Genomic DNA, 25,477 nt, shown 5'->3' with positions numbered 1-25,477 from the left:
CTCTGTGATGAATCAGGAGCTGGAGCCCAGCAGCAGGCATTTAAGGATGAACCATTTGTTTTAGAGGGCTTCACATTCTGGTTATAAAATTTCCTCTGGGCTGGAAGCTGGTGCCCAAGAAGAAATGGTCTCTGCGTTCTGTGTGGTTTGCTGTAAATCCTGTTGGCCTCCTGTGCAGCACGTTGTGGGAGCTGGAGCCACAGGGATGTCAGGCTGGGGCATTCTGCTAAGCACTGCAATTTGGGTGTGTTCCCTGTGTCAGAAAGACCAAAGCACTGTGACTTCATTAAATAGAGTCTAGTTTGAGGTTTATCTTATTTTTGAAACTGAAAACTGTTTGGGTTTTGGCTTGGGTTGAGTTAGGGTTTTTTGATATTGGGAAACTCAGGAGCAGACTTGTGCTGCCAGCAGGCTCTCTGTGTGTTCTCCAGTGTGGAATAGACATATCTCCATGTATGAGAAGGATTCATGTCTCTCAAGGTAAATCCATGCATGCCAGAACAATTGCACGAGAGGCCATGTGTATGTGCTGAGCAGAGCAGCCAAGTGAGCCTGCTCTGCCAGGGCCTCCTCAGAGTGTCCGTCTGTCCCCAGCCCTGCCGTGTGACCCACGCTGCACCCACTGGGATTCTCATTCAAGGTTCAAGCCTGATTTCCGAGTTTCGGCAGCCCTGCTGTGGGCTGGGGCAGTCCAGGACAGGCCCTGTGTTCCCCTGGTCAGTGCCTGGGGGATGCCCGAGGCCAGGAGCTGCTGCTGGGGCAGCCGTGCCGCTCCTGCAGCGCCAGGCAGGGACGTGAGGCTGCTCTCCTGTCAGCTCCTGTTAGTCCCCAAACGTTCACATTACTGTAATGCAGCTGGAAAGGAATCCACGAGTTACAGAAAATGATTTACGGGACACAAGACACTGCATTTCAGAGGTCTCATGTGTGCCATAAAAAATATATTATGAAGGAATTATCTCCATTGGAACTGGAGCTACACAGGGAGAACACATGTCCAGCTGAGAGCAGCATTGAGCTTTTGTTCATTATGGGAAACACTGATGCTTTTCCTCCTTTTTTTATGAGTACATTTCTCAGCTCTGGGTAGCTACCTAACATTGGCACTTCACTTTTTCCAAATGTTGCTTTTGCAATGAGACCGAGCGTAGCTGGGAGCCCAAAGGTGCATTGCTCTGTGAAGCTGGCAGTCCTGAGGGATTTAGGTCAGACGAAGAATAAAGTTAGGGCTCTGAATTTTAGGAAAGCAAAGCGCCAGCTCTTCAAGGAGTTGGTCAATGACACCCCTGGGAAACTGCCCTCAGGGACAAGGAGCAGAGCAGAGCTGGAAGGTCTTTAAGGGCACTTTCCACAGAGCGCAAGAGCTCATGATCCCCAGGAACAAGAAATTGGGCAACAAAGGCAGAAATCTGACATGGCTGAGGTGGGACCTGCTGGCCAAACTCGAGGGGAGGAAGGAAATGCACAGGCAGTGGAAACAGGAAGAGTTATCATGGGAAAAGTACAGGGAAACTGCCCGGGTGTGTAGGGATGGAAGCAGGAAGGCCAAGGCTGGAGCTGAGCTTGGCCAGGGACATACAGAATAACAAGAAGGGCCTCTACAGATATGTCAGCTGAAAAGGGAGCTCAAAGAGAGCAGTGACAGCACAAGGGGAAATGGCTTCACACTTACAGAGGACAAGGTTAGATTGGATATATGGATATGGAAGGAATTGTTGCCTGTGAGGGTGGTGAGGCCCTGGCACAGGGTGCCCAGAGAATCTGTGGCTCTCCTTGGATCCCTGGGAGTGTTCCAGGCCAGGCTGGATGGGGCTTGGAGCAGCCTGGGATGGTGGGAGATGTCCCTGGCCATGGCAATGGTTGGACTCTATGACCTTGAAGAATCTAACAATTCAAAACATTCCATGATTCCACACCCCTATGCAACAGTAAGGTTTGGAGATGGGTTTCCCCTGTAAAACCTGGGCAATTCTTGGGCTTCCCCTGCAAAACCTAGGCCACGGCTCATCAGCTGGGGGAGCAAGAGGAAGCTCTGCCAGCTCTCTCCCATCCAGCCTCACCCAGAGCATCTCTGTACAATCCAGTAGTTCCCCAGACTGGTGAGTGGACAAGTGTCACTGCCTCCAAATTCTCGTCCTGCTCACAGGCAGGGTGAGTTACACGGCATTCACAGATGCACAAGGCTGGAGACACAGCCTGCATCCTCCCAGGGCTGGCTCAGGCGTGCAGCTGTGGCCCTCGTGGGTGTGAACACAGAGCTGCTCTGCAGCTTTTGCCACTGGGGTCGGGTGCTGGCTCTTTCTGGGATCTGCTGCTCCTAGGTAGTGCTGGCAGGTGCACAAGGTTACATTGCTGCTCGTTCACCTGTGAGGGTTTTAGCACATGGCCGTGTTCCTCAATTCATAGCTGTACATGGCACTGCCAGCCTTGTTCTGCTGTGGGGCAGGATGCCAAGGGCTGTGACACGCCCCAATATCCCAGGGCAACACTCATGATGGAGAAACTCTGAGAGACCTCAGACGAGGTATGGAGAAAGCTGAGAGACAATAATGCATTCCTTCCCCTCACAAAACACATCCTAATGCCAAACCTGAGAACTGGAGGTGGGAAGTGACAAAACGTGGAGCTGGAAAGAGGTGATGGCTGCTCCAGAAAACTGTGAGGAGGGAGGCTGTCAGCCCCAACCTGCTCCACCGAGGCTGGGGACAGAGTTCCTGGAAGAACGTCGTGCAAGGGTGTAATTGGCCTCATCTACTAGTGCAGCTCCTGGCACCCAAACTATGAACCCTCCATGCTCCAAATTAAGTTCCTGCCTGCCCCTGCCCACGGTCTGCCACCTCTCCTCAGGATCCCAGGGGAAAGCAGGCTGCCCTGAGAACCTGTCCCAGATCCCCATAAGGCCAGAACCAAGGGGCCCGGGCCATGCTGCGTGGGGCTGTCCCGAAGGATCTGTCTCTTGGCAGCTGCAGGCTGTGTGCAGGAGCCATGGGCTGGGGACACAACAGACCGCGGGGAGGTGGAGGGGAGCAGGGCAGGACACGGGGCCAAGGAGCTGTGGCACGGTGATTTTGCAGGGGAAAGGAGGAGGATTTGTAGGGTACAGCTGACACTGGCCCTGTTTTTGGGGCCCTGCGCCGAGCGCTGACACGAGCGGGTGCGGCCCGGCGGGTGGGTCTGGGCAGCAGGAGCGGTGTGGGGCGGCCGAGGGCGGGCGGCGGCGAGCAGCGTGTGCCGGCGGGACCGGCAGCGGGGCCTGCCCGGGCAGAGCGTCTCGGGGCTGCCCGGCCGCTGTCCGCGGTGCTGCCCGGCCGCTGTCCGCGGTGCGGCCCGGCCCGGCCCGGCCCGGCGCGCTCCCCGCTCTCCCCGCGCTCTCGGCATCGGCGGCGGCGGCGGCGGCGGCGGGGGCGGGCCGGGCCCTCCCCGCGCCGGGAACGCGCTCCCGCCTCCCACCCGGCACAAAGTTTCACGGCAGGAACTCGGGCGGCAACAGTGCGGAGCCGGTGGCACCGGAGCGCGGCCGCGCGGAGCCCCAGCGCCCCGGTACCCGGCGGGGGCCGGCGGCGACCGTGCCATGCGGGGCCCCCCCCCCACCGGCGGCGGCGGGGCGGGCGGGCAGCGGCGCCCCATGCGGCTGGGGCGGCCGGGCGGCGGCTGACACCATGTGCGCCCGGTGCCCGGGGCGAGGAGCGGGGAGCAGCCATGTCCCCCCCCGCCCAGCCGGGGGTGCCGGGCGGGCGCGGCTCTAAGGGGCCCCCGGCGCGGAAGCTGCTCTGCATGTGCAGCCTCTCCCTGTGCCTCACCTACCTGTGCTACAGCCTGATGGGGGGCACCGGCCCGGCCGCCCTGCGCTCCCCCGCCGCGCTCCCCGCCTCGGCGGCCCCCGGGGCCCCGCGCTCCCCCACCGCCTTCCCCGCCACGGCGGCCCCGCGCTCCGCCGGCGCCCCGGGCCCCTCGGCCGCTCCGCCGCGGGCCTCCAACGGCAGCCGGGAAGGGGCGGCGGACGCCTGGCTGCGGGCGCAGCTGGCCCCCGGGGAGGTGATCACGGCGCAGAGCGGAGCCTTCGAGAGGGACCCGCAGGAGTCGAGCACCACGGACGAGGAGCTGAGCCGGGCCGGCAGCCCGGGCAGCCGCGGCGGCGGCAGCAGCACCACGCCGGACTACGGGGAGAAGCGGCTGCCGCAAGCCCTCATCATCGGGGTGAAGAAGGGGGGGACGCGGGCGCTGCTGGAGGCCATCCGGGCGCACCCCGACGTGCGGGCCGTGGGCACCGAGCCCCACTTCTTCGACAGGAACTACGAGAAGGGGCTGGAGTGGTACAGGTGAGGGCGGGGGCTGCGGCGCCATCCGCGGCCGCGGCGGGAGGAACGCGTGTCCGTGCCGGGCGGGGGGAGCCCCGGCGCCGTCCCGGGGGTCCCCGGTGCCCCCGGTGCGAGCCGGGCGAGCTCCGGGACCCCGCGGGGCCGGGGCGGGCGGGTCGGCGGGGCCGCGCCTGGCAGCGGTGGAAAGCGCGCTGTTCTGGGGGGAAAGCAGGAAATCTCCAGTAACATCCCTCTCGGCTGCTCCGAGTGTGTGAGCATGCCGTAGCAGTTCAGCTGCAGTTGGTGTAAAATATGCCTAAATAGGTCGGTAATTAATAATTACCGAAATAAACAAGATTGCAAGTTATCCAGGTGCTGCCAGGGCTGAAGGATGCTGTCTTCATGTGAGCACAGGCTTTGCTTCACAAATAGGGTTTACTCTTTATTCAACAAGTTCCACGTTAGGAAGTTTTTTTCCATTGACAAGATCTAATTCTGTTTGTGAAGAAGTCTCTAAATACTGTTGAGTAACATTTTAAAGGAATGGGTAACATTTTAAAGGAATTTTATGCTAAAAGTCCTGGTTATTAGAAAACACTGGACTGCAGTAAGGAAGTGTTAAATGTCTTAACAGGTTTAGGAAATCAGTGGATTGTGATGGCTCAGTGTTTTTCTCTCTCTTTAAAAATTTCTGAGCAGAATGCAGCACATCAGTAGAACTTAAAAACTCCCGGTAGCTCTGTAGTTCGTGGTTCAAAGCAAACCATACTGGTTCTTGATAAAAAGTGGTCTGTGGCTGAGCTGGTGAAGTTCTTGTTGTGGCTAGTATGGCAGCTTCTTAGTTGCTCTGCAAACGAAGCTAAAATGAGAGGCAGCAGGCAAGTTACTGCCTGGATTATCTGGTCCCTCGTTATTAAAATAAAGTACATGGTCTGCATATCAGGGGTGTTTAAAGGTGAGAAACTCCAGGCAGTCTTCTGTGGGGATTGTGGAAGGAAAGTCTTCGTAACGCTTGGTGTGGCATCCGCTTGGCCATGGTGAAATGCTGTGGGATTTTCTGGAGGGATTTCATGAAAGTGGACATCAGCACTGAGAAAGTGAGGGTGTCCCTGAGAGTGTTTTTGGTTTGCTGCTCTGATGGGGGGAAGAACTAAAGGACTGGATATAGTTATCGTGTTTATAGATATAATTTCAGACACAGTGTTTTGTTGTATTGAATTTTCTTGGAGTAAAGGCTTAACCTTGAAAAATAAGTTTAGAAAAGTGGCTAGAAGAGAATAGATAGTGGCATATAAAAAAAGTTTGGTTTCATTTAAAACAGGCAGAAGAAGATCAAGCACTGAATATGATGAGCAGTTGCTTTTTCATCTTTAAAGTTATGCTACTAGAAAAGGGCTAGTGAGTGGGTGTAGCTCCTCTCGTGGAGTAAGAGGCACACACAGGTTTCCATTTGTAGAATGCAGTTTGGTATTTTCTATCCCTGCAGCAGCTCTCTGGGCTGTGCTGCTCATTTCAAGCCCTGCAGCTCTGCTGCTGGGGCAGGAGAGGTGGGAGAGCAGGTTGGGGCACCCTCGGTGTGTGAGGTCTGGGCAGAGCAGGCTGTGGGATGGGTGAGGAATGGCTGCTGCTCCGTGCCGTGCCAGCCCTGGCTGCCTGACCTGCAGCTGTCTTCACACCTGCCCAACACAAACAGGTGCTTCTCCCCCCTCCCTCAAGAGTGCCCAGCCCTGCAGGGCAGGACATTGCTGGTGCTCTGTGCCTCAGCAGCAGCCACAACTGCCCTGCGGCTGTACTGGTGCCAGGCTGTTGTCATGGGCTGGCGTTTAGTGCCACACAAACACAGACCAAGAACAGGATGGGGAAAGCTCACCGTCCATCCCAGCAGCTGCTTCTTCCTGACCTCTGACATTACCTGACTGAGTGCACTAGGGAGGCTGACAGCTCATAGCTGTGTCCCAGGTAGAGTAATTAGAGATCTTTTTCCTGTCCACAGAAATGTCAATGTTTTTTTAGCAAAGAAGCAACTATTGAAGTCACCTCCTTATTGTGACTTCTGCATTACACACTGTGAGCTTTTAACACGGTCAGATTTTTTCTTACATAGTGAAAGAAGGGAATGGCAGACCTTCAGGGTTCCTTGCTTAGTTGTTCAGTCACCAGATCATCTGCCAGCCTCGAGGAGCTGGAGGAAAGGGAAATGCCTTCTCCACCTTGGTTTCTCCTGTAAAATGGAGACGGCACCCGGGCTTTGCCATTTCTTTGTGTGTGCTCTGTGCTGCATCACCTGTGTCTTTGCTGCCTTGAGATTGAAAAGCCCTAAACGCTCTGGATGTGTGGTCCAGCATCTCTCTCAGTGGCTGGAGCTGCTGCAGGCACTGGGCCAGGGGGTTCCAGCTCTGTGCTGCTGGGGACAGGGTGCCATGCAGGATGGCAGTTCCACACTGCTGGCTCTGTTTTTTGCTGGCAACCTGTAGGGAAAGCTGAAGGTTTGTATGCTGTCTCTGATCTCTTTAGCTCAGTTCGTGTGGCAATTGCAAACCGAGGTCTTTCCACACACAAACTGGTGCAAACTGGGCCAAGATTAGTTTTGGTTAGTTTCTATTATGCTGCCAGGGTTGTTTGTGTGGCTGCAGTTTATGGTTCTGTCCGTCCTAATGCTGGGCTGTCTGAAGGACAAGTTCCATGGTACAGCTTTCCTTAAACGAGATCCAGGCTTCCTCTGCTGTTCCTTTGTAAGCCATTGTCTTTAAGTTGCTCCTTCCCTCCCCAGGATATGCCAGCTTTCCTGCAGGAGCTGTTGCTGGTTTGTAGCCAGTGTCCAAGTGTCCCCCTGCTCTCTGCCGTGCTCAGGCACAGTGATCTCCACACGTCCCCCACGGCCAGGCTGGACTGCAGGCATTTGCTCTCTCCAGTGTGATGCTCATGCCTCAGTGGGCATGGCCTGTGCCAGGAGCTCTGCCCTGAGCTATCCTGCATTTGGGAAAGCACTGAGAGCCTTTCTCAGAGCACAGAAAGGATGGCAGAATGACACAGAGGCCTCTGAGACCAGAGAATGGAGATTACATCCATAAATGCTCATTACAAGCGCAGGCACAGCATTTGGGACATGTCTGAGTTCCCTGCCTGGGCGCGGATCAAGGGCACAGAGTTGTGTAGGGATGTTGTGGATGGTGGGAGCTGCAGGCTGCCTGCAGTGTCCCACACCTGGGCAGGTTTGTCTCCTTGTGGTGCTGGGGCCCTCGGTTCAGTCTCAGAGGGGAGGGAGGGACCCAGGGAGGGGGCAGGGGTGGGCAGGGCAGCCCTGCAGCCGCTGTGGGGCCAGGGGCTCTGTGTCACTGGGGAAGGAGGGGAGGTGATCCTGCCTGCAGGATCGGTGGCCACGCTGCCCTGCACCTGTGGGTTCACCTGTGCAGATCCAGTGCCTCGGGGTGCTCAGATGCTCCTGGTGACTGCTCTGGAGATTTTGAAAGAGAAATGCTCAGGTGGCTGTGTGAAGGGAGTGGGAGCTCCAAGCCCCAGCATCGGGGGGCTTTACTTGTGTCTTTCTGCTGGTGCAAATGACCAGCACACGAGACCTCATCACCTGGGCACCCTTGAGGGTTTGTGAGCTGAGTGGAACAGCCCAGTGCTCCCAGCCACCATCCCCAGCTGTCTGCAGGCTCAGCATGGTGAGGGGATTCAATTCTGTCACGTTACCCTTTCAAGGCTATCTTGACATCCTACCTTTAGCAGAAAAACTGGGGATTTGTAACAATATTTTGAAAACAAACTTGTGGTTTTAACACAAATATAATTTCCATAACACAAGAAGGACACCTGATAGTGGTGAGTTGAAATTGGATTTTAAGGTTTGCTGGTTGGAAGAGTTAAATGCTCTGTGTACATGTACATTGCTTTACTCCTTGCTTCCTCCTCAGTGGAGCCCTCAAGGAGAGGCTGCAGCAATATCTGTGATTAGATCGCGTTCCCCTCTCTGCCTGGTCTCCAGTGCTGAGAGCTTGGACGGGGTGTAGCTGTGTGCGTGGAGTGGCCCCGCTGCAGGAGCAGTCACCATGACAGGAGTGGAGTGGCTTGCATGTCTAATGCTATTTGCACTGCTTGTCTGGGTTTTTGGAGTGCTCTCCCGAGCAGTCAGGCCTGCGTGTTATTTGGTGAGCTGCTGGCCTCACACAAATAATGAATAATGCCACGACAGGAGCTCTTCCCTCAGCAATAAGCACGTGCTCAGGGTGAGCGGTTCCTGCAGCCGCGGGCCGTGGCTCGGAGCTGGCACTGCCAATCTCATCCCTGGGCATGCTGAGTTGGTCTGTGTGAGGCAGGTGGCTGTTGTGTGTTGTTATTTGTGCCGGGGGCTCTGCTCCCCACGGGGCCGTCTCACCCTCCTTCCTGTGCTGACCTGGGGCAGTGGGGCCAGCCCTGCGTGCCCGGGGACGATCCGGCCTTGGCTTTTGCTGCCATGGCTGCTGGCAGGAATTGTGTCCAGGGATGTGTGCAGGGACCCTCCTCCAGCGTCCCCTAACAGCTGCTGGGCAGCAACAGCCTGGGGCCACTTCAGCCTCATCCCACACAGTGTCACCTCACAGCTGTGAGCTGTACCTCGCTGTGAGCTGTAATTGTGTTGCTGGCTAATGCCTGTGCTGTTCTGATCAGCTCGGGGCATTCAGGAAATCAAACCCTTTCCATCAGCACTGTGAGCCTGTGCTGGCGGCACTGTGGGAACACCTACAATGGAAGGATGGATTGGGGTCTGCTCTTGCCCACAGGCACAGCTGCAGAGCCTGGGAACTGCTGTGTTGCTCTGCAAAAGGCCTTCCCAGAGTGCTGTACCCACTGCACTTCTGGTAACTTAGGGAAAGTGTATTGATTTTGTTTCTGGGCCCTGCTGTGAGTTGGTTTTGCTGAAATGTAGTGACTCAGCTGCCTCTCTCCTCTGTGGATCCAGTGTATTGGACTTTGCTGACATCTGGGTCAGCTCTGGGCTGGGGACTGCGAGCAGGGGTCAGGCTTTGTGCTGGTTGGCTCCCGGTTTCACCCATCTGGGGACTGATGAGAGGCCACTCCAGCAGCAGGCATGGATTTCCTTCTGCATCCTGCAGCTACTGCAGTGAATCTGCTGTGTGCCAGAGCTCAGGGTCTCCCGGCTCTGCCCTGCCTTGTGTGCTGTGCCAGGGGAACCCCCCTGCACCCTTCCTGGGCAGCAGTTGTCTCCCTCCTTTCTGCTCTGCTTCAGCTCAAGGAATGGGGTGAAGGAATGAATTGTGTCTATTTGCAGTGTTTTATCACCTGATGGTGGTTATCCACATGCTGCTCACTTGTAGCCATGGGAATGGCAGCTGCTCTCAGCACCTGCAGCCCCTGTGTGCTGCTCTGGCTCTTCCTGCAAAGAGAGTGAGAGAAGTGCCGGGGCCAGCGCTGCCAGGAGGGCCCTGGAGCACCCGCTCCTGCAGGGCTTGTCCCTGCTTCTGCCTCCATGGGGAGCGTGTTTGTGGTTGGCAGTGAGCACAGGGCGCTGAGAGAAAGGTGGAGCAGGGCGGAGGCACAGGGTGCTCTTTGTGCCCCTCGCAGCCCCCGGGCACTGCCCCCTCTGCCTGGCACGGAGGTGTCCGGCCCTGTTCCCTCAGAGGGGTGGGATGGGGTGGCCAGGGTGACATCCCACCAGGCCCAGCTGGGCTCTGCCCTGCTCCCACTCTGATCCCAGGGTGTGTGAGGAGCCGGGAGCAGCACACAGCTCTCCTGGAGGGCTATGGGCACAGGGCTCAGCACACCAGCCACACGTGCTGGGGATGCCTCTTCCAATGACTGGGAACATCCCTTGGAGCATGTGGGAAAGAAACCAGCACATCTCACCAGCCCTGAAATCACTGAACTGTTGCACTGCAGTCTCAAGAACATCCTTTCTCTAGGATTTTGCTCCATTCCCCACTTTGTAAACAGGCTGGTGCTTTGGTGCTAATGGTTTGTGTTGTCCAGGATGTCAAAATTTGTGAGCTTGGCTCTCTTTATGAGCGCACTACTGCTCGTGCATGTAGAGTTGCAGAAAACTCAGAAACAGGCCTGGGGAAAAGCAGCCCCCTGGAGAAGCAAGAGGGGAGTGTTGGGTGGTCGCATTCTGTGGTTTAAATGATGCACCTGAGCCCTGCTGGCTCCCTGGCTGGTCAAGGCTCGCTCTGCTCTGCGCCAGGCCCAGACTGCCAGAGAAGGAACAGCAGCTTCTCAAAGAGGGTTATGGGCAAAGGCTTTAGATTTTCCAAGTCAAAATTCCAACACAAATTTGTGACACCTTGTATCGACAACGGTCAGAGTCTTTTTCTTTTCATGGGTTTCTTTTACCTCTTCTTTTCATGGGGACTCCTTTTCTCTGAGTCATTATTTCATGCACTTCAGCAGAAATTTTATTGCTTTGGGGGCTGGGCTGATTCATGTGGGACATTTCTCACTGCTCAGACGGTGATACACAGAGGTAATTTCTTTCAAATGATTTTTGCTTGAAGGGTTTCAATGAATTGTGAAGGGTGTGAGGTTATGAGCATGAATGAATGGCTGAAACATTTGTATGGAGTCCAGGTGAGGAACCTCCATGATCAAACTTTCCAGAGCATCCAGTGTGGATACTGTAATTTCACTGCTGTGTGCATGTGAGCACGAGCTCATTTTAGGCTTTTAATCCCCTTTTAAATAAGTATTATTTAGGGTTGTATGAGGTTTAAATTGGTTTCCCCTATATTTGAAGAAGTTTAAAGGAGCCCCAGAATTGCAAGAGTCTGTTCAATCGCAGTGAGAAATTCCTGTTTAGACCACAGGTATCTGTGAGGGGCATGGGGGAGTGACTGGGCAGGATTGGGCCCTGACCCTGCCACGAGCTGCTCCTCTCCCTGGCATGGCCGAGCTCAGACTCTGCTCCACGATGGCACTCGGGCACTGCTCCCCCCATTTGTTAGTGAGGCAGCTGCAGCTTCCAAGCTGAAGGAGAGTCTTGAAAGCTAGCTGTAGAAGGCTGGGGAAAAATTCATACTTATGGAAAGAGAGAAGAAAAAAGCCAAAAAACAGCCCTCAGAAAAAACCTCCAACCTTTTTTTCCAAAGTCTCCCATTTCCCTCCCCAGTGTTAAAACACCAATTTAGTAAATGTTGCAAGGCACAGTGTTTCCCCCCTTGTCATATTATACATCCAGGCATCAAGGATGGATCATAAACTTGCTCTTTATGGCTTTAACATTTCAATTGCTAGTCACATTTTATGTAAATTAAGGTATTTACCTTGACAAGCTCTCCTGTGAAGTACGGTACTTCTTTACAGAATATATTTGGCAATATAAACAGGCCAAATGCTGGGGGTGGATGCAAAATTCACAATTGATTTTTACAGCTAAGTAGGATCCTCCCAAAATATACTGGAGTTGTCTGCTCCAATCTTGTCAGTGCCTGGAGAAACTGAGGCAGGGGGACCTGGGGGAAGAGGAAATAGCAAAGGGACATCAGTTATAGCCACCGACCTACTAAACAGAACTAGCTCTGGATAAAAATAACTCCATCTGCCAGACTTTATTTTGTATTACAGAGATTGCTATAACACATTTCAAGCCAAAATCTGATTTCCATTCCCTTCAGAGCCAGGCTGGACCGGACTTGGCCCGCTACTTTATTAGCAGTAATTATTTTGGATCCGAGCAGAGCAGCGCTGCTGTGATAGCCCAGATCTGCAGTTCTCCTTTGTTTCAGAGTGTATTTCCTTTCATCTTGCATTGAGATGTGTACACTAATATATTTAGTATTAGTGCTCATCCACATCTGCAAATGACTTTATTTCAGCCCCAGCTCTGCCCTCTCTGTATTTGCTCTTGATGGACACTCATATAATTAAGCTGAGCCATGAGCACACTCGTGGGAAGCCAACGTCAGCACCAGGCCTGGGTGTTAAACCACGGCTGGATTGCACAACCCCAGCAGGAGCTGAGCATGGCACTGCCCCAGTGGGATCTGGGCATGGCACAGCCCCAGCGGGATCTGGGCATGGCACAGCCCCAGAGCAGGAGCTGGGCATGGCACAGCCCCAGAGCAGGAGCTGAGCATGGCACAGCCCCAGAGCAGGAGCTGGGCAATGCACAGCCCCACAGCAGGAGATGGGCAATGCACAGCCCCACAGCAGGAGATGGGCATGGCACAGCCCCAGAGCAGGAGCTGGGCAATGCACAGCCCCAGCAGGAGCTGGGCACGGCACAGCCCCAGAGCAGGAGCTGGGCACGGCACAGCCCCAGAGCAGGAGCTGGGCAATGCACAGCCCCACAGCAGGAGCTGGGCAATGCACAGCCCCAGAGCAGGAGATGGGCATGGCACAGCCCCAGAGCAGGAGCTGGGCATGGCACAGCCCCAGAGCAGGAGCTGGGCACGGCACAGCCCCAGAGCAGGAGCTGGGCACGGCACAGCCCCAGAGCAGGAGCTGGGCAATGCACAGCCCCACAGCAGGAGATGGGCACGGCACAGCCCCAGAGCAGGAGATGGGCAATGCACAGCCCCAGCGGGATCTGGGCACGGCACAGCCCCAGCAGGAGCTGGGCACGGCACAGCCCCAGAGCAGGAGCTGGGCATGGCACAGCCCCAGCAGGAGATGGGCAATGCACAGCCCCAGCGGGATCTGGGCACGGCACAGCCCCAGCAGGAGCTGCCCCCATCCAGCCAGGCTGAGTCCCTGTGCTCAGCCCAGTGTCTGTGCCAGCCAGCATGGGCCGTGCCCCAGCCCCAGCCCCTTTAGGCTCCCCCAGGTGTGCCCCGGGAGGCTCAGCTGCTGCCCAGCCCCGAGCCCCAGACATGTGGGAAGGGGTCACCTCCCAATCAGCCCTGGGTGGAAGGTGCTGCCTCACCTGTGCAGGTGACAAACTGTCAATTGCTCGGCCCTGGTCCTGCTTGTTCAACAGCAAACTGACCGTTTTCCATCCGAAGTGCTGACTCCAGAGATGCTGGTGGCAGAGCTATGGATCCTGGAGTCGTTGCTGCTGGAGGTCTTTAAGTGGCTGTTGGTTCATCCCTCCTTGGTCTGCTCCCCAGGGAGCACCAGCATCGATCCCACAGTGCACTGTCAGCACTCACAACCTTCAAGCTCATTTTCGGGCTCTTTATTTGTACCCTTTTAATTCCTGAATTACCAATCACCACCTCTGCTTCATGCTCTGTGGCACTGGAGCTTGCAGAGCCAGAGGGTGCACTGAGGAGCACTGGTACATCAGGAAAGGGCTCTGGGTACCCTAGCAAAGGGCTCTGCCTCCTCTACATGAGCTGTTCACCCTGCACAGAAAGGCAGGAGCAGGAGGGGCAGGAGGGCAGAGATTGAGGCTGCACAGCCCTGAGATGGGGCAGGAGGGCAGAGACTGAGGGATGCACAGCCCTGAGATGGGGCAGCTGCTGTCTGGCTGCTCATCCTGTGCTGCCAGTGTGGGGAAGAGGCTGCAGCAGCTCTGTTGCTGGGTCTGCTGCACACGCTGGGATCTGGAGTGGAAAGGGCTCCTTACTCAGCTCAAAATCATCTAGACCCTCCCCAAAAAATCGAAACACTGGAAAAATGCCTGAGGCAACAACTTCATTGGTAAACTAAAGCATCTTGCTGAGAATATCATAGACCCAGCAAATCATAATGCAATTTCCTATGCAAAAAGGGTTTATCTCTATCTAAATATTATTCTGCACTGTTACTCATTGCAGGGAAGTTATTGCTCTCCTAGGTTAACTGATTGAACTTCGGAAATAGAGCTGCAAGCTTATTGTACAGACGGGAGCTTGACTTTTATTGCTCCTAAATTGTAGTGATACTATTAGATGTGAGTAAAGCATACACTCCATTAGAAAATATTTAAGTTTGGTACCACTTTGAAATTAAAAAAGATTAAAAGAAGCATTTCTGCAGTCTAGTCCGCCATGAAATTGGAGTCTATTTGGTATGTGAAATGTGTGATACAAATAGCCTAACAATTAATGACAAAGGAAGAGCTGGGATGGATTTATGGCTTAAAGTATCCCGGATTTCACAAGGCTGGAGTGGCAGCAAGGGAAATGTGTTATTAGATCATTACAGGCTTTTCTGCGAGAGCCACTGCTGCTAAAGTTGCGGCAAGGTGTTTTATTATTACTCTGTTCCCACATAATACTCTGAAGCACTCTCGTCTTGGGATACGGTTGTCTCAGTGGGAGGCAATCCATGTCTCTGCTGCAGATGGGTTCCTTTGGAGCCTTATCAGGAACTCCTCAGCCATTTTTTTGCAGTAGGCAGCGGTGAAGTGCTTTCCATGGCCAGGCTGTGTAAGGAGCCTGTTGATCAGTGTGTGAGTTCAGAGCTTCCCCATGGCCAGGCTGTGTAGGGAGCCTGTTGATCAGTGTGTGAGTTCAGAGCTTCCCCATGGCCAGGCTGTGTAAGGAGCCTGTTGATCAGTGTGAGTTCAGAGCTTCCCCATGGCCAGGCTGTGTAGGGAGCCTGTTGATCAGTGTGTGAGTTCAGAGCTCTCCCATGGCCAGGCTGTGTAGGGAGCCTGTTGATCAGTGTGAGTTCAGAGCTTCCCCATGGCCAGGCTGTGTAAGGAGCCTGTTGATCAGTGTGAGTTCAGAGCTCTCCCATGGCCAGGCTGTTGATCAGTGTGAGCTCAGAGCTGCTGGCTGTCAGCGGGTGATGGGTCTGGGGGCTCCGGCTGCTCAGGGCCCCTGCACTGTGGTGGGTCTGTCCCTGCTGCCCAGTTCACGGTCCTTCCTTCCCCCAGGTGCTCTGCATGGCTTTGCCCAGTGCAGCTCCCCCCGTGACCCCCGTTAACGTTTCCTAATGCTTGGAGTGTGTTGCAGGCAGAGGTGAGCCTGAAGCTCTTTGCTGTGCCCAGAGGGTAAGGATTTGGGATGCTGGTGTAGGGACGAAGGGAGGGCTTTGCGGAGAGGTGGATTTCACCAGTGCCTCTGCCTTCAGTGAGCCTGGGGAGAGCTGAGCCCCCAGTTAGCCCAAGGCTGGGAGACACTCATCCTGCAGTGCTGCTGCTGCTGTTGGGGAGGGTCTCAGCTGCATCCCTTCCCCTCCCACACGTGGCTGGGCGTGTCCAGGAGGGACCCAGGCACTGTATCCCCCACCAGCAGCTTAAATAAGCATATATATGAGCATATACATATACCCAGCATCCGTGTTGTGCCTTGGGCTCTCTCTCAGGGTGGGAAAATAGATTGAGGTAGGGCTGGTGTTTTGGGTGCGTTCTGGGTGCAGATCCAGGGCCCGTGGTGTCAGATGAGCATTGTATGACCCTTGGGAGTATAAACTGCATTTCTAATCCAGTTTCTCACCTTGCACTTTGTATGAGAGTCATTTTGTACTGGTGCCTCTGTGCTGGAGCATGCAGTGCAGGTTACGTATCTCCTTCTTCATTAATGGGATTTATATCCTTGGATGACTTAGTATTGTAATGAAGAACATGAGTGCTGCCTTAATTAAAATGTAACCCCCATATTAATATATATGTTGCCACTGAAAATTGAGATTCACTGAAAACTGAGTTTAAAAGCTTGTGGCAGGTGTAGCTGGCGGCATGTGAAACGGGAGGAGATTTGGGGTGCCCCAGCTGGGCAGCGCAGCCAGGCACAGGACAGGGGCTGAGCTCAGAGCTGCCCCATGGCCCCAGAGCAGGCAGGCAGCTGCTGCCCCACCGCCTGGCACTGGGGACACCACAGCTGTGCCAGGTGTGCGCGGCCACCTGCCCCATGCTCGGCGTTGGTGGGAGCCTGTGCCAGTCCTGTGCTCACTCCCAGGATGTTCTCTTGTACCGGGGAGGTGCAAAGCAGCTTAATGAACCAGAGAATTTGTTCCATAATATTACTTAAAAAAATCTTGTAAATGCAAACATTCCGAGCCTGTCTCCGAGCTGTGCATGCATTGCCATTGGCATATGATCAGTTATGAAGATATTTTGCATTCAAGGGTTTGCGGTTTCTAGGTCCATGAATATTCAGGCTCCAGCTCGCCCTTTTTGTCTGTGTTCCACACCTACCCTTTCCATTTCTTTGCGCCTTTTTCTTTTTTCCAGTGGATTCAATTAGTTCTATTTGCTGCTTTAGCAATAAAACAATTCCCTCTGTGGCATTAAAATGAGTTTCTTTCATTATTTCATTTGGCTTCTTGTTATACGTGGAAGGAAGGTAGGGAGCTGTGCTCTGTGCCCCAGCTCTCAGGGGCTGCCAAAGCCTGGAGGACAGGAGATGCACTTGGGGCAGCATTAGGAATTAATGAAGGGCACTGCTGGTGCAGAGCTGCCGGAGCTGCACTGACAGAGCCACGTTCAGAGCCACCAGGAGAATCTGACCTGTCCCAGGGACCTTCGGTAGGACCGAGGCAGCTGAGCCGCTGCAGCCTTCAGTGTGCTGTGCTCCTGACCATGCTTGGGCTGTGGGGTCTGGTCCGTTCTCACATGGCCCTTGCATTTCCTGTTGGTAATGGAACACAGGGACTTGAGCTCCTGCCTGGCTTAGATGAGGCACGAGTCAGTCTGAGCTGAGGCACCAGTGAAACCAGCGGGAGGTTTGTGCAGCACTGTGGGTGCTGCCTGGCTGCAGGGGCTGAGGCTGGTCAGGGGTCCTGGTCCCGTTTCCTCCCTGAGCAGAGCCGAGCGCAGTGTGAGGAAAGCACAGGGGCACCGAGAGAGCCAGGACAGCAGGGACCGTGTGGGCAGCGTACAAAGAGTCACACACGGTGCCAGGACACTCTTGTCTGGCCACTCTTGGAGTGCCCTTTCAGGGGCTGCAGTGGCATTGGGAGTGTGCGCTGCGGACAGACCATAAATCATTCGTTTCGCACTGTGCTAAACACAAATCCCATTAGTGCACTGAGGAGCATCTAAGTAGAGAAAAGAAAAAGGCAAGATAGAAAGAGGAAACGAGATTTAAATCTAATTGTTTTTCTGCCTGTGTTTCACCACTGTTTGTGTGGGACATGATGAAATGCAGCAGAGGGGAGCCACACAGGTGGGAGTGGGAGCCAGTGCCGTTCCTGCTCTGCTGCCCCGGACAGCTGACGCACGTGTTGAAGGTCAACGGGAGGAGATGTGGCTTTGTGTACTCAAAATTATGGTTTTAATTACTTTTCCTCCTCTTTCTGTGACTGGGGAAGGTTAAAGCAGTTGTGCTGATTCCAGTTGCTTTTTCATTCTGAAGTTAAATCTAGAACCAAATGAGAATTTCCAGGCTATTGGAGGGGCTGCAGACCCTAGTGTCTGACAAGCACCCAAATTTCTGGAAAAAGAGGTTTGTGCCTTTCCTCTCCCCACAGAAAGGCCCATGCCCTTCTGGAGAGCAAGTGGCCACTGGTGCTGGGTGGCTCCAGATGGACCTGCAGGTTCAGGCAGGATGAGTGGCTGCCTGTGTGATGGGTCAGTGACAGTGGATTTCAGAGGGACGAAGAAAAGGAGCTGGACAAGGAAAGGGGTCTATTAGGGATGGAAAGCCATTTTAAAAGGAAGCAAAATTAGAGCCTGCAGTAGGGTAAGTAGGACTGCAAAGTTCTGTAATTAATCACACTGTTGGAACTTTTAAAGGAAATGTGATAAAAGGATTTGTCCAAATAGATTACAGGCAAATTAGGAAAAAAAAAAAGGTGGGGTCATCATGGCCATGGAAATTGTGCTCTTCAGAAATCTTCAATCATCCTCACAATCAATTCTGCAATTCTTTAATAGCATGGTCCCAGATTAACCACTACCTGCATGCAGACATTAAATGAAATATTGAGTATTTGTCTCTCAACAACACACTTGGAAATTGTTTATTTCCCTACTTGTCTTTTGCGATGTATTTCAGTCCTGTGACCCAAGCTGAAATCCAACGTGCTGAATGCCCAGCACTTGGTCCTGCTGGCTCCCGCCCCGAGGATCTGCAGCAGGGGAGGGTTTTCTCATAAACCACTTGTTTGTTTGTGCAGACGATTACACCGGCTTTGCTATACAACAGTGTGTTTCTCTGCAGCAAACAATCTGCTTTATGGGTTTTCCTAGGAAAATATCAGCTCGCTATGCTCACTAATATGATTCAATTGTGTTGTGTTATCTGACCTTTAAGGAACTTGCAATCTATAATGACATGGTTCTACAGCAGAGCCACTAGTAAAAGCCCTGGCTCCTGGGGAATTCCGGCTGCAAATAAGTGAAGCCCGGCTACAGAAGCAGTAACAAGGCGCTTTAACCCCTTGGCTGCCGGCCTGCGGGGGCGCGCTGCCGTCCCCCTGGCCAGGCGCTGCGGGGATGTGCGTGTGGGCAGCTGGAGCGGGGAGCGCAGCTCTGTCTGGGTATCGGTCCGGGAGCGCCCGCAGCTGGTGCCGCTCGCCCCTCTCCCCAGAGCGGGAAACGGGACAGGGAGAAACGGGACAGCAACGCTTGGGGCCAGCAGAGCCCGGGGTTGGCTGTGCTGGGCACGCAGGAGAGGCTCCCCGTGCCCCGTTCCCACTGAGTGGGCAGGAGAGGCTCCCCGTGCCCCGTTCCTGCTGGGCACGCAGGAGAGGCTCCCCGTGCCCCGTTCCCGCTGGGCACGCAGGAGAGGCTCCCCGTGCCCCGTTCCTGCTGGGCAGGAGAGGCTCCCCGTGCCCCGTTCCCACTGAGTGGGCAGGAGAGGCTCCCCATGCCCCGTTCCCGCTGGGCAGGAGAGGCTCCCCCGTGCAGACCTCGGCAGTGGCTGTGCCCGCCATGGGCTGTGCCCGCCATGGGCTTTTCCTGCCGCCTGCGTGCACGGTGCCACGGAAATGATTAACGCTGCTGTCATTGCCACCCACCCACCGCTCCCGTCTGTCCACTGCGGGCACCGTGCCACTTGTGGGGGCACCAGCAAGCTCTGCTGCAGACGGGGACCGCACATGTGTCCCCTCGTCCTCCTGGTGGCATGGGGGTCACGTCACTGCCAGCGCTGGCTGTGTGCTGCTGCTGGAGAGTGTGGCACTGTCCTGATCTGGCATAACGTGGCCTCTGGCCCCCAGTGCTCCCTTCTGGCCTGCCAAGGTCCCAGGGGAACGTGACACTGCAACCCATTGGCCTCATGGCACAGTGGAAGCTCAGCAGGCAAACTGTTATGTGCCTACATCATCCTTTAGCTCTGGCTGTTCTTTTCCCACTTGGAATTTATCTGCACGGTGCTATGGGGAGGTTTGTAGGTCTTGGTCTCAACCAAGACTGGAGTGACCCCCAGATCGTAGATCAAACAGCCTGGTTTTCTCAGCAAGGGCAATGCCAGCCCCCAGCTCATGCTGCTGGTCCCTGAGGACCTCAGGCTGGAGCAGGACATGGCACCATTGAGGAGGCCTTGGGAAGCCTCAGGGTGTCTGTCCACTGTGCTCTGGCTGTATTTTCAGCCCACTAATCACTGTCTGATCCCTCTGATTGCTTCTGTCTGACCTCCCTCCATGGCTGGTATGCTTTACCTAAGAGGCATTTCAGGGATTTTATTCAGCTGAGTGAAAGATGGGGGATAGCTGGGAATCTGTAAGACCCAGGCAACTGGCAAGAGATAGGGAACTTGAGCAGAGAAACAAACACTCCGGAGATTCACAGAAAGATCTGGGTTGGAAAGGACGTTGAAGATCATCCTGTTCCAACCCTCCTTCCAGCCAGGTGCAGGGTGGTGTGGCTGGAGCACTTGCTGGCAAAGATTGAGACCAAATGATTTTGAAGGATTGGTTTATCAGAAGCTAAGAACAGCCTGTGCCAAATTCTAGGTGCTGGGTTTTAAGAAAGTTTCCTCAGTCTGCTGCACCAGCTTTTGGCAGAAATCTTTGTGAAATGACTTTTCCACTGAGGAACAGGAGATCAGAGAACTGTTCCCTTTAACACTTGAGTGTGCATGAACTTGCAGGGATATTGTTTGAAGCTCTGCTACCCTTGTTAAAGGTCACTTTTTGATCCCATCAAATACCCTCTTTACCTGGAGATAAGATTTAAAAATGGAAGACGAAAGAGAAAGGGCTTAAGGAAGGAGGAGAAGCGGGGAGCTGGCTGAGCAGCCGGCGCCGGGCTGGCAGCAGGGGGGAGATTAAAGCGGGCGCCGGGAAGGGGCTCTGTGGGGTGGGACGGGGGGAGCAGAGGGGCTGGGGCCTCTCCAGGGCTGCGGGGCAGGAGAACTGCCCATCCGTGCTGCTGGTGCTCCTTGCCCTGCCAGAGCCTGCTGCTGCCGCTGCCACAGCGCAGAGAGAGGAAACCGCGCCGGGCCAAGGTCGCGGCTGAGGTCAATAAATTATACATGACAATTAATCTTAGAAACCTGCGATTCGGGGGAGAAAGGCGAGGACACTGCGGCTCCTGAGCCGGGCTGGCAGGCGGGTGCCTTGGCTCCATGTCAGCCCGGGGAAGGCAGTGAAAAACAAGTCTGTGCTGGGATGCTGGGAGGCGGCGTGAGTCACCCAGCGCGGCTGGCACGCTCTGGGTGCCCTTCCCGGCTGGCAGGGCTGCTGGCGCTCCCTGCCTGCCTTGGGGCTCGCTCCCACTCCCTGCGCAGGGCCACGGCTCTGGGCCGGGGCTTCCCGTGGGAGCTGCTCTGCCCTCACACAGGCCGTGAGCCCTCCGTGCTGGGCTTCCGCGATTGTTTGCCTGGCACAATCAATTCCCATTTGAGATGTTTTAAAATGTATAACTGTCTCCTTGAGACTACAGCATTCAGCAGGTGGTAACACTCAAAGCTTTTTTTTTAATCTGTAGTAAGGATTTACAAAGGAAACCTTGACTTTTAGATTGATTTTTAAATAAGCATATATTTAGCTGTTAGTGCTTGAAGTACATATTGGATTATATTCTTTTGCAAACAGAATATTCTAATTGATCTTGCTAATAAATAATGAAAGCCAGCCCCGCTACATATAATTCAAGGTTACAATGCATTTTGTATCAGCGGCACTGGGGGGTTTTTTAATGCTTAAAAGATTATTTCTTTTGAATAAGGAAAAAAAAAGGTGGTGGGTGTGAGACTAAATGCTGTGTTTTTCTATAGAATTTCCTTTTGTTGTTTTCTAAACTGTAGTTAGCAAGTGTCACTGCTTGAGACCTCCTATGCATATAAAGCTAAACCTCAAAGCCTGTCCCTCTGCCCAGTGGCTGCCCTCGGGAGTGGCAGCAGCCAGGGATGTGCAGCTGGCCCTGTGGCTGCCTGGTGGCTGAGCTGAGGGCAGGAACGCCCTCCCACGCTGTGTCGTGGGCACAGGTAACGATGGCACATCCACAGGAAGCCCTGGGAGGGGCATAGGGCTGGCCCTGGCACTGAGAGCAGCTGGAGATGGGTGTGGATGTGCAGCCTGGCATTGACAAGCGCTTGGCTGGGGTGGGAGCAGCTTCAGGGAGCTCCTGGAATGGCCAGGTGTGGGTGCTGCCCACCCGGGCACACAGAGCTGCCCCTGGGGCTGGGCTGGGAGCTGTGAGCTGGGCATGGCCAGGTGTGGGTGCTGCCCACCCGGGCACACAGAGCTGCCCCTGGGGCTGGGAGCTGGGGCCTGTGAGCTGTGAGCTGTGAGCTGGGCACAGCAGGCTCCTGGCAGGCTGCAGAGCAGCTCTCTGCCCACTGCTTCCCCCTGCAGCCCTGCTCTGGTCCCCGTGGCCAGGGACACAGGGGCTGTGTGCAGCTGGGGCACTCGGGTGTGGGTTATTGTGGGTTGCAGATGTGCTGCAGGTTCTGGGGTGCAGAGCAGGCACTAATCACCCAGTGACATTGCAATTACCATAGCGGACAGGCACTTATTTGGCAGTTAAGTTGCAATTAAAATAAAATAACTATTTCTTCCCCATTCACAGAAGTTGTAAGCTGCAGCTGGCCAGCTTTGACCTGATGTGTTTGTGCAGCTCAGCTGCATTGGCTTTGCCACAGGGCACAGAGCTCCTGTGTGCAGTGGAGGTGAGCCTGCTGTTACAGGGACATTCTCAGCAGCTGTCCCCACGCCACAGCACAGCTCTCCTCTGGGGTGGCAGCAGTGGCTGGAGCAGAGGAGAAGGCAGGGCACCCTTCCAGGGCACCCTTCCATCCCACAGGCCCCACGGGTAGGGACACAGGGCAGTATTGCTCTCTATTTCAGTATTGCTCTCTATTTCAGTATCGCTCTCTATTTCAGTATTGCTCTCTATTTCAGTATCACTCTCTATTTCAGTATTGCTCTCTATTTCCTGCAGCATTCCTCCAATCTCCAATGCCCGCAGCCTGAGGACCAGGGAGGGGCCAGCCAGGCACCCAGTGGGGATGGCAGGGTGTGAAGCTGTCTGGCTGCTGGAGGGACAGCAGGGTCTGCAGGGCTGGGGCAGTGTCCCAGCTGGCCGGTGGAAGGGCTGAGTGCGTGCAAAGGGCTCATTGTGTTCCACAGCTGCGAGACCAGCTCCTCACTCCTGAGGAGAGCACTGTGTGCCCCGTGCTGGGACCTGCCCCTGCATTCCCCACCGGGCACGGGGCAGGGAGCCCTGCTGGCACACGGGGCTGCTGCCCCTCCTGCTGCCCCTCTGCCCCTGCTGCAGGAAGCCATTTGCTCGTGGAGTCAAGGGTGGTGCAAAAGGATGAGCCAGTGCAGCTCTCCCAGGCAAGAGGAGACGTTCCTGTCATCCTTTCCCCATAGGCAGCTGGTGATCACTCTCCCACCAGCTGGAGTGACAACATGATTGGCCAGGAAAAGCAGCACAGTATTAAAGAGCTGCTACACCTCATGGGAAATTCCCTTTAAAATATTTTATTTAGGCGTGTGTCTGTGGATTTTGCTGCTTCTCCTCTCCTTGCTCCCCACCCAGGGAGCACTCTCTGGGGCGCAGGCACTGCAGTGAATGGGGTCCTGTAGATCTCAGGGGGAGAGGACAGGCACACAGAGCCAAGGCCATAGGGTGTCTGGAAGCCTCATGCCATGTCCCGTGCCTCCAGGGCACTGCCAGGGGAGGGAGCAGACTGACCTGGAGCCGCAGAGCCCACGGGTTGCACAGGCTGGCTGTGTTGGGTGGGAGCACAGAAACAGAGGGTCGTGGCATGAGCACAGAGGGACTCTGCTGGGCCTGCCCAGGATGAAGGGCTGCTGCTGGTGCCTGTTTGTTAGCAAAGCTTCTCGTGGTTTTGCCTTTTGTCTGTTATAGGAAATCATGATAAATATGGATGTGAGTGCGCAGGGAGATGGGATGGTTAATTAGAGGGGAGTCCTGGGAGCGGGATCTCCTGGGCTGTAATTGCACCCTGGGGAGGGAACTGGTCCTGTAGGGACCCCCACACACTGCCAGGCTGTGGGACCTGGGGCTGGGGACTTCCCTCTCCTCGGATGTAATTGTGCCTGCCTCACAGGCTTGTTGTGTGTCGGAGTTAATTAATGCTCATAAAGCCACTCAGCATCTTTGGAGAAGAGCAAAGGTATTGTAGCTGCTGTTAGGATTTACCAGGCAATGCAATTAGTTTAATTTCAGAGAGCCATCAGCCAGGCAGCCTCTCCACAGCCCCTGTGCTGTCCTGCGTGCCCACGGCCACAGACAGGTTCACAGAGAGCCAGCTCGTGCTGCCTGCCAGGGAGGAGACAGCAGCACGCTTTGTCTGCTCCTTCCGAGCACCTCTTCCCCCCTGCCCCATCCCTGCCTCCTGCACGATCCCAGTTGTCACTCTCTGTCCTGTTAATGGCCTGATGTCATTGTGACCTGTGGCTCTGGTCACAGCAGCCTCCAGTGCTGTCATGAACAGTTGAAGAATAAAGTCATCCCATTTCTGCTCAGCTGTTTACCTCACCGTGGGCTCTGGTGATGTCAGTCCCTCTCCTCCAGCCACAAAGGTCTCTGGTGACACCCCCACACTGCAGCCCCAGCTCCTGGGAGCCCAGATGAAGGATGTGAATCCAAACCAGCCTTTGCTTTGGTGTCAGTCTCCTTTATGTGTGCTGCTTCTGGCCAGCAAAGGTGTGGGACAAGCTCTGTCTCAGGCTAGCTCCAAGCTCTTTTAGTGTGGAATGTTGCTGTGTCCCAGAGATGTGGAGAAAGCAGAGCATTGAATCCCTCTGTCACAGGAGGAGGCAGGCGTGGCTCAGCCAGCCTCGCCTGTCTGCAGGATGAGGTGGGGTAGAGGCTGTATTTTTATATATCTATATGTATGTACGTGTGTCTCTGTGCGTCTGTGTACATTTATTGGGTTAAGAACTTGAGGACCATCTGTTGCAGCTTTTGGGGGAAGCTAAAGCCATTTCTGGCATATGCTGAGGCTGGAGGTGATTAATCACTGAGGACTCAGTGGTTTGCTGCCTTAGAGAGGAGTTTGCTCTGCAAACCCCAGAGGTGGCTCCACCACCCCACGGCCTGAAGCCAGGGTGACCCTGGGCCCCATGGGCAGGGGGCACTGGTGGGTGGCAATGTCCCCTCCATGTGTTGTGGCACAGTTCCCAGCGCTCAGGGAGGGCAGAGCTGCAGCCTCTGCGCTCAGCCTGAAGCACCTGGACTGGTCACCTCTTTCCAGGCTGCCTCAGGGAGAATGTCTGCCATCAGCTTTGGTGCCCCCTCTCCACAATCCATTCTTTGGCACCAGCTCTCTTTTCCTCCCAAGACATGAAAACTGAGACCTGTCGCCTTTCTCTTTGCCTTTGCAGCAGATGAAGATGTCAGGAGCCTGACTGGCTGTTGAAGAGATCTGCCATTACCTTTTTCCTCCTCCAATTTTTGAAATAATTTCATAGGAATCCAATTTTCTCTTTCATATTCACTTCTGCAAACAGATTTGAAAAACTCTTTGTTAGTCAGAATCATCTCTGAAATGTACTGCTGTATTTCTTTTTGCTATTCTAATTAGCCTTTTAACTCAGCACTGCTTGTATTTATAGCTGGCTAATCCTCCCTCTCCAGGCCCCATCCTTCTCCATAGCAGAACATTTGCACTGTTTAGAAGCCATTTCCTCTTTCCTGTTTTCTGTTTCCCAGTTCCTTTGCTGTGTGTGTTTCAATGCTCAGCTCTTGCCTGAGCTCCCTGATCAGAGGCAGGGTCCCCTTTGCTGCAGCACCTTTCCTGGAGCGAGATTCAGCTCCAGGCTGGCACAAGCCTTTGAGCAGCTGCCTTGATTCTCTCCTTCAGGATTATTTCAAGCCCATCTATTTTAGCTCCTCAGCTCCCACCGTCGGCTCCTGCAAAATGGGCAGCCCAGGGTGGGCACGGATGGAGCGCGATTGCCTTGCCATGCCAGGGTGGGCAGAGAGCCTCTGGCACGTTTTGGGGGCCACGGTC

The 25,477-nt window shown here is 54.7% G+C and overlaps 1 protein-coding gene across 1 annotated transcript in view; it reads left to right on the top strand.

Annotated features, from left to right (window-relative positions):
* The first annotated feature begins 3,699 nt into the window (after positions 1–3,699).
* HS3ST4 (heparan sulfate-glucosamine 3-sulfotransferase 4) overlaps positions 3,700–25,477 on the top strand; it is a 51,975-nt gene continuing 30,197 nt past the window's right edge. Inside the window, exon 1 of the mRNA XM_059484301.1 lies at positions 3,700–4,319. Within this exon, the coding sequence (XP_059340284.1) occupies positions 3,700–4,319 (620 nt within the window). The remainder of the gene's footprint in view (positions 4,320–25,477) is intronic.

The sequence above is a fragment of the Ammospiza nelsoni genome, chromosome 17, assembly GCF_027579445.1.
Source record: "Ammospiza nelsoni isolate bAmmNel1 chromosome 17, bAmmNel1.pri, whole genome shotgun sequence".
Lineage (NCBI taxonomy): Eukaryota > Metazoa > Chordata > Aves > Passeriformes > Passerellidae > Ammospiza > Ammospiza nelsoni.
The sequence above is the reverse complement of the archived record's forward strand: the minus strand, read 5'-3'. Positions and strand labels throughout refer to the sequence as shown.